This window comes from Balaenoptera musculus, chromosome 4 (assembly GCF_009873245.2).
Source record: "Balaenoptera musculus isolate JJ_BM4_2016_0621 chromosome 4, mBalMus1.pri.v3, whole genome shotgun sequence".
Classification (NCBI taxonomy): domain Eukaryota; kingdom Metazoa; phylum Chordata; class Mammalia; order Artiodactyla; family Balaenopteridae; genus Balaenoptera; species Balaenoptera musculus.
Window position 1 is genome coordinate 96,932,450 of NC_045788.1, and position 18,451 is coordinate 96,950,900.

Genomic DNA, 18,451 nt, shown 5'->3' on the forward strand with positions numbered 1-18,451 from the left:
GAGGACTATTAGGTAACACATTCAAACTCTCAGCACAGTACTTGGCACCTTAACTACCAGCTCTCATTAAATGATGGCCTTTAGACATACTTATATAATTACTCCTAATAAGGAAGTAAACATTGAGTCACACCAATGACTTTTATTTAAGATTATTTGCGAGGTTGATGTGGAAGAAGGGTTGGTGAAGATGTGTGGGTAGCTCTTTAAATATCTCTCTTTACATTTTCAAGAATTACTTTATTCTATTAAAATACCTTTTATCCTTTTTATTCCCATAAAAGGGCAACAGAGCAGATCACACTCTGAAAAGCAGCTGGAGTATGATGCAAGCTGTCTCGGGGAGCAGCTGAATCAACCACCCACTTGAGTCACTCAGCATCTGCAGACTCTTTACAGCTACCACTCCTGGGCCTGGTGAATTGGGGCTCAAAAAACACAGTAGCATCAGTAGTCATGGTGTGGAAACAAAGTACTATTTGGGCCCCTTTTCAGACAGGGCGGGCAGGTATGCTTCTCCACGCTCTTCCTTCCTAGAGCTCCTTCTTTCCTCCACTTTCTTGCAAGACCTCATTTCCAGTGCCTGGCATTCTCTCTCATTTCTCTCCTTTCTGCTCTCAGGTCCCTGAAAAAGAAGGGTCAGAAAAAGGGTAGATATGCCCGACAGCTGACAAACATTCCACATTTTTCCAAATTATCAGAAATGAAGAAAACCCTAATCATTTAGCCAGACTTTCACATCTTAGTTTCTAGTAATAAATTAGCATAATAAGCCTAAGGGTGTTGCTAAAGGTTTTAGTCATAAATAAAGGATAGGGGGCCTTGGGCATCAGCAGGTGGTCTATGGAGGAAACTCAACCTGCACACTACTCTGCCTCTAACCTACAGATGGATGTGATTCCATGGCACAGTAAATTAATAGTCTTCTGGTGCTTTTTGAAAGGAATGTGGCAAGGAGGGAATCATACACGGAATGATTCTAACCTCCTTATGTTCACTCCCTTAAATTACATTAATAGTAGGGTTTGCACTAAGTTTTCAGGTGAGGACTGGGTAAAGAAGAAAGTGTCAAGGAATGACATTCAACCACACAACATTCCCCAACAGGTTGCGCAGGGGTCTACATTCAGTGACTGAATGAACACACACTGTTGTTCTAGGATGGGGAGATTCGGCCCTAACTAGAGAGACCCTACTTCCTAGATTCTACACCTAGGCAGAGGGAGACAATCAATCAATAAGCCTAAAAGGAAACAAGAAAATGAAAGGTAGTGATAAGTGCAATGATACCTATAAATAGGGTGATATGATAGGGAACGGGGATGCGGGGTGCTTCTTTGGTTTCCATGGTGAAAGTGACTTTCAAAGGAATTACTGACAAAAGAATGGTGTTGATAAATGTGGTGGTATCTATTTACACTTCAATTTTTTAAATAAACAAATAAGACCATTACTCCTCCCCTCCTCCATTCCAGTGAACTGGAGACACTGGAGAACCCCTGAGTGTCTATGAGGTGAACATATGCAGTGGTGAGTAACAGTCAGATGGGCAAGGTCATGACTCGGCCCTCCAGGGTGAGTTATGGCGATGTCTGGTTACTGTGGTGGTGTTAGCTACTGTACATTGTTAAACTGTTTTCATACCTAGATTATTTCATTTCTGTCTATAATGGTCCGTTAGTCAAAATCAGAAAGCAAAACAAATGATGAAGCTGAGATGCAAGTTAAGAGGAGCTTAAAAATTGTACTAGCTCTGTAAATGTGCCTCCAGATTATTTTCATTAGCTCCAGTGCTTGTATTAAATCCATCAGTCTGATCATAATTCATATTTAGCAGCCATGAATGTCTCTAATCCTTATAAAAACAGTATGAAAAAGAAAATATAGTGATGATTATTTGCAGTTTGGCTTTTCCCTTATTGAGACCCAAGACTATCCAAAAATTGCTCATAAATAATGACCTGAAATATTTTTTCTTATCTCATCACTTAGAAACAAAATGTGAAAAATTATCAAAATAAGCCAGTTGAGTTTTTCAATGTCAAAATGAAAAAATTTAATGTTGTTTGTCATGAGCAGGTCACAAAAGCAGTTTCTGGCTCTTCTTGATGCTAAAGGATGTAAAATTTAAATCTATGTATTAGTATACATTTGGCCCCCAAATAAAAGGCAATATATATTATTTTTTAAATTGCTGAAAAATCACACTTTTTAATGTAGTTAGCTTTAGAAAAGTGTATCAATTGTTAAATAGAAAAAAGTTTTAAAGTATGCAATGTTCCAAATTTTTTATTTTGCATTAAGATAAACTTTATAATATACTCTTTAAAGACTGATATAAAATAAAATACTTAATTTAAAATTATTTATCATGTATATTTATCATATAATATGAAAAAATTTTTAATGATTTTGTAAATTCCTAGCAGGTTTCTACCTATTATACAGTTGTCCCTTGGTATCCGCAAAGGGATTGGTTCCAGGACCGCCGACAGGTACCAAAATCCAAGGATGCTCAAGTTCATGGGTGCAGAACCCGAAGACACAAAGGGCCGACTGTACATAACTATGAAAGAGTTCTTGGGTCAAAAAAGTTGAAAAATGCTGCCTTGGTTATCTTGGTACTCAAAAGGAAGAACTTGAGAAATGAATGAAACAAACATTTTTATATTTTAAGGATAATGTAATGAACACCTCTTTAAATAAGAAAACTGATTTCACATTTACACCCTTACGTAAATATGTGATATGAATGTTTTTCTGAAGCCATCAGAATCAACAAAGAATTGTTCAGATTAAAATTTTTTTCAAAATATATTTATACCCTCCCTTGTTCCAGAAAGAATTTAAAGCAGGTCAGTCCCCTAATTAATATAATTAATGATTTCAACACGTAGTTTTGAAGCAGGAATTTTTTCACGCCTGTTTTATTCCTGCCAAAAGTTCATAATGTGAATCTAATCATGAAGAAATATCAGATGAACTCAAACTGAGCTTCATTCTAAAAAATAACTGACCTGTACTCTTCAGATGCCAGTCCCATGAAAAAGACCGAGGCATTGCTCCAGAAATAAAATACCTTAAAGGGACATAAAAATCGGTTGCAATGCGTGATCTGGAATCTCGTTCTAAAAAATATTACTGGAACAACTGACAAAATATGAATAAGGTCAACAGATTGGATATAAACGTTTTGTATTGGTGTTAATTTCCTGAGTTTAATTATTGTACTGTATTTATGTCCTTGTGGCCTTGTTTGGGGGTGGGAAGGAGAGAGAGGGTATAGGAAAATGTGATAATATATTCACGTTTAGAGGAAATCTAGATGAAGGGTGTAGTTTTGTACTATTCTTGCAACCTTGCTCTAAGTCTGAAACCATATCTTAAAAAAACAGTACAAAGAAAAGACAAAACAGAAACTCTTAATAGGTTTAGATAGAGTAAGTGACAGCTGTTCACTACTCTTCCTCCCTTATTCCTCTTATGATCCAGTAGAGAGAGCAGCTTACTGAAGGGGAATCGTAGATACACAAGGTCACTGCGACAAAAGTGAGGTGCCACCTGTGAGGCAAAGATGCACAGGGACAATCCCAACAGCCATCACTGCTAGGCAGAAAGCACCGCACTCAGGTGGACCGTTAGGTAGGAAGCGCCTGAGTGTCTTCCCCTGGCCATTCACAGAGCACAGCTCAAGACCCAGGTGGCAATACGCCTAGGTTTACTTATTTGCTCTGCCTACTACACGGCAGAAACATATCATTATTCTTGTTTTGCAAAATAAAACCAAAACCAAAGACCCACAAAAAAAAAAAAAAAGTATTTTGCTCAAGGCCACTTAGTGAGCACGTTGCAGAGTTGAAAAACTACCCCCCAATTAATTGGGTCTCTAGTTTATTACTTTATGTATCAAGTTTGGCATCATCAGTGGCGTTTCAATTCTTTCCCCCATTTCGTGCCTTTGTCTCCCTTGGGCTTCACATAGACTCTGACGAGGCCACTGTGAATGCCTGGACTGCTCCTCTGGTCCTGGATACTCACACCACTGTGTCCAGAGAGTTCCTTCTGTGTGCTTTTTAAAAGTACAGGGGAACACAACACCATCACAAACTATTTACTACCAGATTAAATATGAGAGAACAAGAGCAGTAGGGGCAGGTTTTTCTTCTTCAGATAGTAAAAGGAGAACGAATCACAATTATTTATAACAAGGGTGATGAAAACAGAGGACCTTGGTAACAAAAACATTCCACATGTGCTCCTTTAGGAATCCTTCCTACACCACATGTCTTCAATAATAATAATTTTAAAATTTTATGTACACCTGGACTATCTAAAACTGAGTGCCATTTTTCAAAGATCTCAACACCAAGCTGTAAATGAAGAAGTTAGATTTGTTCTCCTCAAACTAGGGAGGGATGAATCCTTTGGGTTTCCTTTTCTAAAATGGTTTAAATATTCAATAACTCTGTTACGTACCGAAGAGACAGAGCGTTTGGTTCTAAAGCAGAGTTGCTGTTCAAAGGACTCTGAAAATGCCTGAATTTTGGAATGGGATCTTATTTTTGATTCCAGTGGCTCCTTGAATGACCCATCCCCTGAGCATTTTCTGTAATCCCGCATGTGAGTATGGCATTGAAATCCCTGGTCCTCATAAGAATGCCTTCTAGGATGGCTGTCAGACGACATCATGCTGGGAAGCACAGGGAACTGGGAATACAGAATTTAAAAATTTACAATATAAAGAGACTGCACAATATTAGCACAGAGACAGAACGTCCATAAATTACTAACCAAACAAATCTCACGTTGAACTGAAATTTTATCTTCTTGATCAGTAGGAGCTTTCTCCTGCAATGAGGCAGTGGGGTCAATTGGTCAAAACATTAAGTAGAACATCCCAAGATTAGCTATGTTGCTCCTCTATCATTAGGGTGGTATAATAAATTGTTCCAGCCTTAAATTGACATGTAAAGATAAATTTCAAAATGATCAAAATAAATTTTTAATGAAGCCATAAACATTTAAGAAATAATACAAAGGCAAATATTTGTGTGATTTCTGTATGGAGAAGGAATATCTAAGCAAAAGAGCAACGGAAGAAGTCATAAGGAAAAAAATTAATTTAACTATATAAAAATAAAGCTAATGTGTATAAAAAACAACATATAATATGGTAGAAAAAAAACTTTTAAAATATTTGCTGCATGTTTAATAAATATTCTGAAAATAAGGATATTTCACATAATACACACAAACATAGAGGTCATGTACTACAGTGACATCAGTGTTAAAATCACAATTGGAAAATGATGAAAAAAAAGATAGTTCAGATAAACCAAACTTCTTGAAAGAATTGTGACACTTGCTCTGTTAATTTCTCTCACTCCCCAACCCACTCCACTCCAGCTTTTTCACTCACACTTTTTCTTTTTTTTTTTTTGTTTTTTGTTTTTGTTTTTTAAAAGGTATATTTAGTTCCTGTGCAAACTTTGCTGTAGCAGAGAAAGCTGCAATGATACACATTTTGGATGTGTATGAATGTATCTGTAAAAGTGAAACAGGTAGGTTAATAAAGAATAAGTGCATTTTAAATTATGATATGTATTGTCAAATTATTCTCCAAAGAGGTGATACAAATTAATATTCCAAACCATGAGTGTGCCTGTTTCCCCAAACACTTTCCAACAAATAGGAAGAGTGAGATAGTATTATTGTTTTAATATGTATTTTTCTTATAATGAATGATGCTGTATAAACTTCATATGATAGAAATTGATGGAGACTTTAGGATTTCTTGGCATCTCATGTGTTACAGAGGATTAGACCCATTTCACAAGTATGTGGGCAAAGGGGCTCATACTCTGGGCTCCAAGACACCTGGGTTTGGAGTTTGAGATGAGGTCCCGTTGATGGAGCACCTACTATGTGCAGACACACTTGCCCCTCACAGCAAGCAGAAACTTGCTCTTCCACGGTGCTATTATTTATCTGAGAAAAGCTGATTAAATGGCTTTTCTAAAGCTACATGGCTGATAAAGGGAAGAGCTAGGATTGCAATCCAAGTCAGTTGTAACCACACTCTGTGCTCTTTCTGCGTCCTGGCATTACTAACTGCTAACTTGGAGCAACAAGGCCAGCAGATCTGAAATCAGAAAACCCAGGTATGTCAATCTGCTACTCACTAGCTGTGCGACCTTGGGTAAATGATAACCTCTTTAGGGGCGAGGGAGGTCCTCAGGTTTCTCAAAGAATTTGTCAAAAAGCTGGAGTTGTTACCTTCAAGTCCTTCCAGGCCTCAGTCTGTAGTACCTTGTAATATAGCAAAAAATAGCTGTTAGCAGTTGCCTTATGTATTGAGGTGCTCCTATGTTGGGTGCATATATATTTATAATTGTTATATCTTCTTCTTGGATTGATCCCTTGATCATTATGTAGTGTCCTTCCTTGTCTCTTGTAACATTCTTTATTTTAAAGTCTACTTTATCTGATATGAGTATAGCTACTCCGGCTTTCTTTTGATTTCCATTTGCATGGAATATCTTTTTCCATCCCCTCTCTTTCAGTCTGTATGTGTCCCTAGGTCTGAAGTGGGTCTCCTGTAGACAGCATATATATGGGTCTTGCTTTTGTATCCATTCAGCAAGCCTGTGTCTTTTGGTTGGAGCATTTAATCCATTCACGTTTAAGGTAATTATCGATATGTATGTTCCTATGACCATTTTCTTAATTGTTTTCAGTTTGTTTTTGTAGATCCTTTTCTTCTCTTGTGTTTCCCACTTAGAGAAGTTCCTTTAGCATTTGTTGTAGAGCTGGTTTGGTGGTGCTGAATTCTCTTAGCTTTTGATTGTCTGTAAAGCTTTTGATTTCTCCATCAAATCTGAATGAGATCCTTGCCGGTAGAGTAATCTTGGTTGTAGGTTCTTCCCTTTCATCACTTTAAGTATATCATGCCACTCCCTTCTGGCTTGTAGAGTTTCTGCCGAGAAATCAGCTGTTAACCTTATGGGAGTTCCCTTGTATGTTATTTGTCATTTTTCCCTTGCTGCTTTCAATAATTTTTCTTTGTCTTTAATTTTTGCCAGTTTGATTACCATGTGTCTTGGCATGTTTCTCCTTGGGTTTATCCTGTATGGGACTCTCTGCGCTTCCTGGACTTGGGTGGCTATTTCCTTTCCCATGTTAGGGAAGTTTTCGACTATAATCTCTTCAAATATTTTCTCTGGTCCTTTCTCTCTCTCTTCTCCTTCTGGGACCCCTATAATGCAAATGTTGTTGCATTTAATGTTGTCCCAGAGGTCTCTTAGGCTGTCTTCATTTCTTTTCATTCTTTTTTCTTTATTCTGTTCCGCAGCAGTGAATTCCACCATTCTGCCTTCCAGGTCACTTATCCGTTCTTCTGTCTCAGTTATTCTGCTATTGATTCCTTCTAGTGTAGTTTTCATTTCAGTTATTGTATTGTTCATCTCTGTTTGTTTGTTCTTTAATTCTTCTAGGTCTTTGTTAAACATTTCTTGCATCTTCTCGATCTTTGCCTCCATTCTTTTTCTGAGGTCCTGGATCATCTTCACTATCATTATTCTGAATTCTTTTTCTGGAAGGTTGCCTATCTCCACTTCATTTAGTTGTTTTCCTGGGGTTTATCTTGTTCCTTCATCTGGTACATAGCTCTCTGCCTTTTCATGTTGTCTATCTTTCTGTGAATGTGGTTTTTGTTCCACAGGCTGCAGGATTGTAGTTCTTCTTGCTTGCACTGTCTGACCCCTGGTGGATGAGGCTATCTCACACTTTTTCATCTAACACTAATGTTAGTCAGGATATTGGTCTTCATGTTGCCAAATTCTGGGCACTTAATGGTCTTTAGTCGCTCTGTAGCATTCAACCCAGTTGCCTATTGAACCCTTCTGGAAACAGTCTTTCCCTTGCCTTCTACCACTGCACCCTCTTGGTTTCCCTTAGATCTTTCTGCCACTGTGTTTTAGACATTTTTGCTCACTTCTCCCTTCTAACTACTCATAACTGTTGGAGTCCCCTGACACTCTAAACTAGTCCTCCTTCCCTTCCTTTGCTTTCTTACTTTACACTGTCTCCCTCAATGTCTCACCCCCAGGCTTCAATTTCCATCTATAACCTAGTTTCTGATTTATTTGTTAGCCCAGACCTCTCTTCTGAGCTTCTGCCCACTGAACTTCTCCTCTTGGTATCCCATAGGCACCCCACCTGACTTGTCCAAATTTGAACTCATCATCTCTCCTTCCCAAGCCTGCTTCTCAAGTGTCCCAGAACTCAGAAACCGGCACCACCATTTGCCCGGTTACTCGGACCAGTAACTCAGAAGCCCCCCTCCACATCCAATTGCCAACTCAGCAGATTCCACCTCTTAAATGTCTCTCAAAACCATCTACTTTTTTCCGGCACCACTGTTACTACCCTAATCCAAGTCATCATTACCTTTCACCCAGATTCCAGCAGCAGCCTCGTAGTAGTGGATATCCTGCATTCACCCTTACTCACTTTATTTCATTTTTCCCATAGCAGCCAGCATAGTTAAAACAACATCAAACTCATACCTGATCCCATTTCATTTTACGCCTCATCTTGCACCACCCTCACCTCTTCAGTGACATAGCCTCACTGGTCTTCTGTCAGTTCCTCCAGCTCACCTGCTCCTGCCCAGCACAGGCACTTTCACAAGTGGTCCTCTCTGGCTGTGACCCCGCCCACAACCCCATCGCTTCACCTCATCCCTGGCTAATCACCCTTCAGTCACCGTGGAAACTGCATTTCCCCAGAAAGCTTTTCCTACCACCCCAATTGGTTCAGGCCCCTGAACCACCATTAGACGCTCTCCTGAGATCTCACACTTCTTCATGACACTTATCACAACTGTCATCAATAATTTGGTTAATTTTGTTACACATCTCTCTTCTCCACTAGACTGTATGCTCCTTCATGTCAGGGGCTACATTTCATTCTCTGCTAGAATCTCAGTATGCAGCACTTTGCCTTCATCATAGCATGAGTTCATTAAATATATATTGAATGAATAAATGTATAAAGAATGAAAGAAAAAGAATACCAAACATAAAAATTGTTTATGCTTATTAGTAGTCAAAAATTATGTTAAATGATATCACATACAATTTTGCCTTTCAGGTTAGCAAAAAAAATTTTTTAATGATACTAACACTAGTAAGAGTGCTGGGAGATAGGCACTGTCATTCCTTGCTGGTAGGACTATAAATGGATACAGCTTTCCTAGAAAGCTGTTGGCACCATGAGTGAGTCAAAAGGCTTAAAATAATTTCCCTCTTTGGGTCCATCCATCGCACGTTATTATGGGCTGATTTGTGTCATACCTCCCCCCCACTCCCGCCCCGCCAAATTCATATGTTGAAGCCCTACGTGAGTAGCTCAGAATGTGACTGTATTTGGGATAGGGTCTTTAAAGATTAAGTTAAAATGAGGCCATTAGGGTGGCCCTAATCCAATCTGACTAATGTTCTTAGAAGAAGAGGAAATTTAGAGACACTAGGGATATACTCACGCAGAGGAAAGACCATGTGAGGACACAGCGAGAAGGTGCCATCTATCAATACAAGCCAAGGAGAGAGGACTCAGAAGAAACCAAACCTGCTGCCACCTTGAACTTGGACTTCCAGCCTCCAGAGCTATGAGGGAAAAAATGGCTGTTGTTTAAGCCACCCAGCCTGTAGTATTTTGTTATGGCAGCCTGAGCAAACTAATACACATATATAGAAACTTACTCTCAAACAATAATCAGAAATATGGTTAAAGATTTATAAAGTTGGGGCTTCCCTGGTGGCGCAGTGGTTAAGAATCCACCTGCCAATGCAGGGGACACAGGTTCGAGCCTTGGTCCAGGAGGATTCCCACATGCCGCAGAGCAACTAAGTCCGTGCACCACAACTACTGAGCCTGTGCTCTGGAGCCCACATGCCACAACTACTGAAGCCCGCGCGCCTAGAGCCCGTGCTCTGCAACAAGAGAAGCCACCGCAATGAGAAGCCCGCACACCACAACAAAGAGTAGCCCCCACTCGCTGCAACTAGAGAAAGCCCACGCACAGCAACGAAGACCCAATGCAGCCAAAAATAAATAAAATAAATAAAATAAATTTTTAAAAAAAGATTTATAAAGTTGCTAAGATACATGAGGTAAGTCTGTATAAATTAGTCCACTTACTGTAGGTCAGACATGGTACTTGGTGCTATGGATAAACTGGGGAGCAAAACAGAGTGTCCCCTTCTTAGAACTTATGTCTGCAATGGAGATAAATAAATGGGCATATGCCTACATCCTTGGCCAAATGCTATTAAGGGAATGTTCAAGGTGCAACAACAGGGTATAGCAGAGTAAAACCACATATATTTGGGTGGGTGTTGAGGTCACTGGGAGGATCAGGGGAGACTTCTGTGAATGTGTGACAATTAAGCTACAATCTGAAGGATGAGCGGGGTTAATTAGGAAACAGAGAACGCTTGTCTGCCTGAGGATGAGACCATACGTGCAGAAGCCCTGCCACGGAAGGAGCTTGCTGGCATAGAAGGAAGAGAAGTCTGGTAGGGCCAGGGAGCGCCTGAGAGGAGGGGGGAGGGCTGGGATGGGTAAGCTGTGGGGACATCATAAGATGGGCAATCTTAAAACATACCCAACTGTGATCAAAACCTTTGTCTGCGATCTGGGGTTGTTTTCTTCCTACTCCGTTTTAGTATTTTTCATGTTTTCTACAGTGATCATGTATTATATTATCAGGAAAAAAATAATGCTTGAACATTTGAGACTGGGACACAGAAGGACAAATATTACATAAGGTATCTGAAATGGTCGAGCTGATAGAAGCAAGGAATAGAATGGTGGTTGCCAAGGGCTGGGAGGAGGGGGATATGGGGAGGTGCTAATCAATGGGTATAAAATTTCAGTTACGCAAAATAAGTTCTAGAGATCTGTTGCACAACATTGTGCCTAAAGATGACAGTACTGCATTGTACACTTAAAGATCTGCCAAAGACGGTACAGCTCATGTTACATGTTCTCACCACACTAAGATTTTAAAAATAAAACTTAAAAATGTGAGACTGGGAGTGAAATGCAGATGTTTGTACAAATGTCCTCTTCCATTGAGAGACCTGAAAAAAATGCAAGGGTTTCCATCACAATATAAATAAACACTTAATATCTCCTTATAGCAGATGACATTTCCAGTTAGTCTCTTTTGGTGTGGGACCTTGTGAGAAACAAGCTTAAAAGAGCTCTCTAATTGGTTACAGGGAGGAAGCTCCCACTTTTAAAAATGTTTACTTACTAAGCAAGCTCTACTTTTGGAATTTTATATCCCCTTCTAATGTAATTTCACTCACAAAGACTTGAATCAACGCCCTAAATAGCTGACTTTTTCAAGGTCTGGACTTGTCACCTCCATGGTCATGGACCTATCTTATGGATCTATCTCCCATGCTGTGAAGCAGGCTCTAGCACGTGGAATGGGATCCCCACGCTCCGAGCTCAGCACCTGGACTCCCCAGCTCTCAGGCTACATATCCTGCAGCAGGCATGGATTTTCTGAGCAATAACTACCCAGTGCCCTGACTCTCACTAGAAAACAGTGTTCTGAAAAACAACGCTGTTTCCTACTGTGGTCCCAGAAAAGCATTTCTGTCAAAAAAAAATCCTATGCACTCTCTAACCGCAAGCCATAGGTCCTCACTTTAAAAAAAAAAAAAAGTTATGTAACATCTTCAATTCAAGAGCTTAACTACTTGATGTTTTTTATTCTGGGTTTAATTGCAATCACCCTTCAATTGTACACCTCCTGCCCTCTGAGTAAATGCAAGCACCTGAGCCACCCATCAACAGCAAGATGAGAAACAAGAGGGAGAAAGATCCAGGTGTTGAGACAGTAAGACCCATGTTGAATCTTAGTGCACCGTGTGTGTCAGGGACTCTGGGGACCATGCGCTTATCTCTAACCTCAGAACAAATCCTACAAGGGAGTCATTCTTCCCCTTTTACAGATGAAGCAAATGAATCTTAGTTTGGCTAAGTGACTTGCCTATGACATGTGACTAGTGACTTTACGGGAGAGGTAAAGTGCCATGCCTAAGCATAAGACATATCTTCCTTGGCTGAATAATCCCAAACTTCTGTCTTCAACAGCAGCAACAACTTCATTCTATTTCTATGTGAAACTTCCTGTAAACGTGACTTCTAATAATGTACCAGTTGTAACAGAATTCGATTACGAAAGTAATAATAATTTGTAGGTCTTTAGGAATTAGTCTAAAAGAATTTTATGTGAGGAATATTTTATAATGTAGACTAATTGCCTATCAACAGAGCCAAGAGGGTTATAAATTAGTCAACTAGCTATATATGGTAACAGCATCAGGAAAAAAAAAGATTCAAGTGTTCAACTGGTGAAACGGTAGGTCAGTACCATCCACTGGGCATCCTTTAGGGAAACTAAAAGACATTTTAAACTCTGACACATAAGAAGGAGGAGGAGGAGGACGGAGAGGGGAAGGTGCAGGGGAGGAGAGGAGGAGGAGGAGAAGAAGTACTTATTAGGTACCAGGCACTGTCCTAAGCACGCTGTATACATTACTCACTGGATCTTAACAACACCCATATGACGTATGTACTATTATCATCAATTCCATTTACATAGAGGGAATCTCAGACAGAGAGAGGTTAGGTAACTTGCTCAGAGTTATGCTGCCAGTAGTAGGCACTGGGAGGCTACTTCCAGAGCCCTCACTCTTACCCACTCCACTCTGCTGCCTTCCCAGCAACTCCTCTATCTCAGCATCTAGTAGAAGAGAGGAAACAAGTCCATGGAAGTTTATGATAAAAGCTCCTCTGTAGAAACATCCCTGATGCCTGAAATTCTATTCGTAGTTTCATTTCTTTGGATTAAGGCATTGTCTCCTCTTAAAATTAAATACAAATTTAATCTGAAAAACAAGGAACCACTGTTAGTCATGAAACTTTAGGGCATCCTCTCTCTCTTCGGGTTCGAGAAATCCTCTAAGGGGGCCATGCCCCACCCCATCCCTGTAGTGAGCAACTACAGGAGAACCACCGCTGCAGTGAGATACTACAAGGACGAGAGTGTGTAGCTACCCTTGGGCCAATCAGGGATAAAAATTAAAATTAGATATATCTTCTGCAGCTTTAAATTGAGAATATGACGACAGAATATAAAATTGGTTAAAGGTGATTATTTTTTAAAATTTTTTTAACATCTTTATTGGAGTATAATTGCTTTACAGTGTTGTGTTAGTTTCTGCTCTATAACAAAATGAATCAGGTATATCCATACATATATCCCCATATCCCCTCCCTCTTGCATCTCTTTTATATTTAAAAAAAAATCCCTTGTGTGCAGATAGGTAGAGGTTTATTTTGTACCCCTCAAATGATATGATGTAGACCAGCACATGTGCTTATGTGAGCATCAAAGAAGCACTGAGAAAGTCCATGTAGAGTTAGCAAAGCCCCAGGTCAGGGAACTCAGTTCCTCCTTGAAGAGATCTTTCATTCAGCATAATCCTCCCTTCCACCAGGCCCTAACTGTATAGAACAGTGTTAAGAAAACCATGTTAAGCTGAAGGAGAAGATGACTAAAAAGCCGAATAGACTATTTAAAATTCACTTTCAATGAGTAGAATAAATAAGGGATATGGAGATTGTTCTACTTCAAGTCTGTATTCATGTGACGATGCAGGGAGAAGGTAGATTAGTTCTGCCTTCATATGAGAGAGTAATAAGAGAGACTTCATATTACTTACCTTATTTTTTTTCACCAAGCACATCAGGAGAGTAAAGTTAGATTTTTTAATTTGCTTTAAATCAGCAGTCACAGATTATAATGAGTCTTGTCAAAAAGTAGTGTTCTCTGAGAAGGACCAAGTTTTACCCCTTGTCTACCTCATTCTTCCTGCCGAATTTGTGTCTTCCTCTAGATTAGAAGTGCCACAAGAACAAACACCACATGTCTTCTTTTTCCCTGTAATCCTATTGTGCCTTGCACAACGCCTGGCACACAGTAGGTGTTCTATAAATATGTTTAATGATTTAATGCTCCATCACTATGGTTTTGCAAGAATCATGAGGCTGAAGAGCCATATTAGAAACCACATTCAAATAGGAAAGAAGGGGAAAATTCTTCTCTTCCTTTGCATGCAATACTGATGGATGTAGGTTACTAATAGGTTGCAAGAGGGAAGAGCCTTAGAGTGGAGCAGTGGGGAGAGAAGGAAAAAGATAAGGCTAAAAGTAAGCTCTTTTTTTTTTAAAGGTCTTTTATTGAGCTCAAAGCAAAACAGAAAACTTCAAAACCTAATTTTTCTCATATCTCTAAAGTAAGAAAAATTTGAGCGCATCTTAGAGTTAGGAAAAGTTAAGTATCCAACTCTGTAGTTCACTTCACAAATACATGGCATTGTGTGAATAGAGATGAAGAATCAGACCCCCCATTTTCTAGGTCTCTGCCCACATCACCCAAGGTTCCCTGATCTGTGATCTGTGATTTGTGTTTTCTCAACTCAGTCAGGTTGTCATGTTTATCCCGTGCTTTGTCTCCTTAGATAAACACATGCTTTCTGCATGTTAGTCTGATAATTATGGAATTCATTGTCAACTCAGAGAATCTAAACAGGTTAATTCAGGCAAATGTCCAAAGCCAGTACGAGCAGGAAAAGATATATGGACCCCATTGAGAAATGTTATACAAACCAAATTTTGCTATTCCCCAAGATTTTAAGGCAAACAATATTATAACCTATAAGTGCATTCTTGAAATAGGGTAGATTTTCCCAGTTTTTAACGTCTAACAGATACTAAAATTCAAATGAGAGTGTGATAAGCAGGTGTTTACTTTACAACAGAATCATGGAAAGCTAGAGCTAGAAGGGTTCTTGGAGATCAACCAATGCAACCTCTCTCCTTTTTTACTTAAAGAACCTAAAGTTCAATGAGGTGTTGAAATGCGCCCCTTGTCCCTGATTACGCATTTGGTAAGAGATCTATTTTCAAATATTTGTGTCTCAAAGAGGTCTTATTCCTCAAACTTGCTGATCATTGGGAGTAAAAGATTGCCTTACAAGTTTTAATATACTTCACATGCATTATGCTTCTGGGAACTCCGGAGCTAAAAATAAAATAACATTACCCCAAAACTTATTTGGTTCTGGAGTTAGCAGTAGCAGGGGGTTGGGGAAATATTCTCTGGTAGCTGGAATTCTAAGTGACATGTGTACCCGCTGCTGAGTCTACACCTGGTCAGGCCCACCCACTCCCCTCTTGGGAGCTTTCCTGCTCCCCTGACACGGGGTGCTCTGCCTAGCCATGGAAAAATAGTGCTGAGGGTGGTAGAATGTTGGCTTTGTCTCCCATCAGGAAACCAAATGAGAACCAGCAGAAAGAGTGTATCAAATTTATCAGAGGTAGTGATTTATTATGTGGAATCCCCAATTCCTTAGATGTCACCAAATAGTGGAGCTATTTTCAGTATTTCAAAAAGACTATTGGAAATCAAACACTGATCCACAACAATGCTACAGAGACTATAACATCAGGTTTCTTTCCTTTGGCTTGAATTATATTACCACCCAACAGGATTATGCCAGGCTTATCAGGAGCTCTGAATAGCGGTTAAATATATCTTAGGTTGCTAAAAACGAAGGAATCATTACTTAATAGATGGAAATCAGGTCCCTTGGAGGACAAGACAAAATGATAAAAGGGATTTTTGTGAGTATAAAAAAAGGTTTGGAAGTACTCATTTTCAACCAAAGAAAACTTTATACCAAAGGACTCTCAAAAAGATCTAAGAGAAATCCCCTTCCCCTAGTCTAGCTCTCCCCCGGTTCCGTCATAATAACTCACTGGACAGGGCAGGGAGGTTTTCCTGTAACTGGAGTCTTGTGATCCACGGCGGTCCCGGAGTCCTCTCTCATCCTCCTCTATCCAGCTGTGACCCCAGAAGCTGCTCATCCATTTGGCAAAAGACACATCATCATCATCATCATCTTTGTGCTCCATGTAAAGGTGATTCAAAATATCGAAGGCCTGCTCCTAAATCTGGCAGAGAGAAATATTACCCAACAGGGCTGACTTGATGAAACCCAGGATCTCCCTCAAAAGACAAAACAAAACTGATGTTCTCAAATGGCCTCTGATAATGGAATCCTTAAAGGAGAAAGATTTACTAAACAACCACTTCACCATCAGGCAGCCTCTGGTAATGTCTATTTATAAATCGTGCAGCCCACATTCCCCTCCCCTCCCCCTGTCTTTTTAAATTGAGATGCTTTTTAATCCTTCCATTGCTGGGGCTTGTGCCTGGCAGCCTAAGGGTGGGAAGCAGAGTCCACTGCCTGGTTTTCCCTGTGTTTTGTTGCTGATGGCATGTGATGGCATCTCCAGCTGTTAATGGTGTTGGAGCATGACCTTCATAATATGCCTGTCAGCTCCAGGCCAGCTCTGAAACGGGGCCACTTACAAGGGACAGACTCAGCCTGCAAGATAGCCAGCTATGGTGTGTCATATCTAGAGCCAGATATTCTCCTAATGAATAAATTTGATATTGTTATAAAATCTAGCTCCTGGGGCAAAAGAAACAGGAGGGATTTTTTTGGGGGGGGGATATATTATTTTTATATGTACAAAGGTAAATAATGTACATGTACAATGTACAAACCTTAAGTGTATAGTTTGATGAAGTTTTACATACGTATACCCTTCTAATGACCACAACTATGCAGGTGAAGACACAGACTCTTTCCAGTACCCCAGCAGTCTCCTTCTTTCCCCCTTCCAATCTAACCTCCCTCCAAAAGGTTAAGACTTCTGACCTCTGTCACTGTAGATTAATTTTGCCTGTTTTTGAACTTTCTTTCAATGGAATTATATAGTATGTATTATTTTGTGTCACTTAACATTATGTTAGTGAGATTTATCCATGCTTTTATAATAACAGTAGTTCATGCTGTATGGTATTGCATAGTATGATTATCTAACCTTTAAAAATTCAGTCTAATATTGATGGTCATTTCGGGCTATCATTTGGGTTGTTTACAGTTGGGACTATTATAAATAAAGCTTCTATGAGCATTAGAGTCCCTGTCTTTCAGTGTTTTGTGTTTTTTTTCCAAGGTGAGGAGAATATTACATTTATTGAGCCCCTTACTTTGCACCAGGTATGGAGTCAAGTATTTTACGTATGCTACTTTCATTATTAACAACCCTGTGTCTGGGATATTTTCATCACATTTTATAGATGAGGAAGTTGAGATTCAAATAGATCATCACTTCCCCAAGGTGAAATTACTACTAAGCAGCACAGCCACATTTGAAGCAAGGAGTATAACAAAGTCCGGGTTCTCTCCACCATTCTGCCAGTATTCCAAGAAACTTTTGATAAATCTCGCTTTTTTTTTTTTTTTTGAGTGGTTCAAACAAAATGAATTTTATTTATCTTCCATGAAACAATTCAGGTATAAACGGCTAGTCCACAAAACCATCCAGGACCCAGACTCCTTATATCTTTTCATTTGGCATCCCCTGAAGTGTTGTCTGGACAGATGGTCAAAACTGAGTCACCGGCAATTGAGCGTTCCAGCCAGCAAGAATGGGGAAAGACAGAAAGTAGAGGGCAAGCAACTTCCTTTTAAAGGAGCAACACTCAGTTTTGCTCACATCAATTTTGCTCACATTCTACTGGCAAAAAAAATCATTCACACAGCTGCAACCGGTTATAAAGAAGCTGGAAAATGTAGTGTTTACCTGGAAAGCTATGTGCCTAGCTACAATGCAGAGATTCTCTTACTAAAAGGAAAAGGAGAATGGATACAGGGGATAATTACAGCCTCTGCCAGAGGCAGTGTACCCTGAAGTGTGTTAAGGAAACACTAGTTCCATGAATTGTCAACGGACTTACCAAAAAACAAGTTCTTTATAGCTGGACTTATCAGAGCCTTTAATACACTAATGGTTAAACTCTGTGAGGGAGGAATAGCTTTGCTACATTACCTAGATTTATTTGACCATGGGATCCATTTTTCAAAGGTCAACTCTTAGAGCTAATATGTGGTGGAATACCTTTTGGGAAACACTACTCTGGAATACTGCTCTCTCTTTTTTTAATAGATCTTTATTGGAGTATAATTGCTTCACAATACTGTGTTAGTTTCTGTTGTACAACAAAGTGAACCAGCCATATGCATACATATATCCCCATATCCCCTCCCTCTTGAGCCTCCCTCTCACCCTCCCTATCCCACCTCTAGGTCATCGTAAAGCACCGAGCTGATCTCCCTGTGCTATGCTGCTGCTTCCCACTAGCTAACTATTTAAAATTTGGTAGTGTGTATATGTCGATGCTACTCTCACTTTGCCCCAGCTTCCCCCTGACCACCGTGTCCTCAAGTCC

General features: G+C 39.7%; 1 protein-coding gene across 6 annotated transcripts in view; it reads right to left on the bottom strand.

Annotated features, from left to right (window-relative positions):
• Positions 1–127: 127 nt before the first annotated feature.
• Positions 128–18,451, bottom strand: part of LNP1 (leukemia NUP98 fusion partner 1) — a 37,231-nt gene continuing 18,907 nt past the window's right edge. For 4 of the 6 annotated variants that reach the window (XM_036850271.1, XM_036850269.1, XM_036850270.1 and 1 more), the window contains 4 exons: positions 15,907–16,101; positions 4,792–4,848; positions 4,477–4,707; positions 128–625 (listed from right to left, as the gene is read on the bottom strand). In XM_036850271.1, the coding sequence (XP_036706166.1) occupies positions 476–625; positions 4,477–4,707; positions 4,792–4,848; positions 15,907–16,062 (594 nt within the window). In that variant the 5' untranslated portion in view covers positions 16,063–16,101 and the 3' untranslated portion in view covers positions 128–475. Of the gene's footprint in view, positions 626–4,476; positions 4,708–4,791; positions 4,849–15,906; positions 16,351–18,451 lie in introns of those variants that run through there. The other 2 variants (XM_036850268.1, XM_036850273.1) reach the window with 2 other exon arrangements.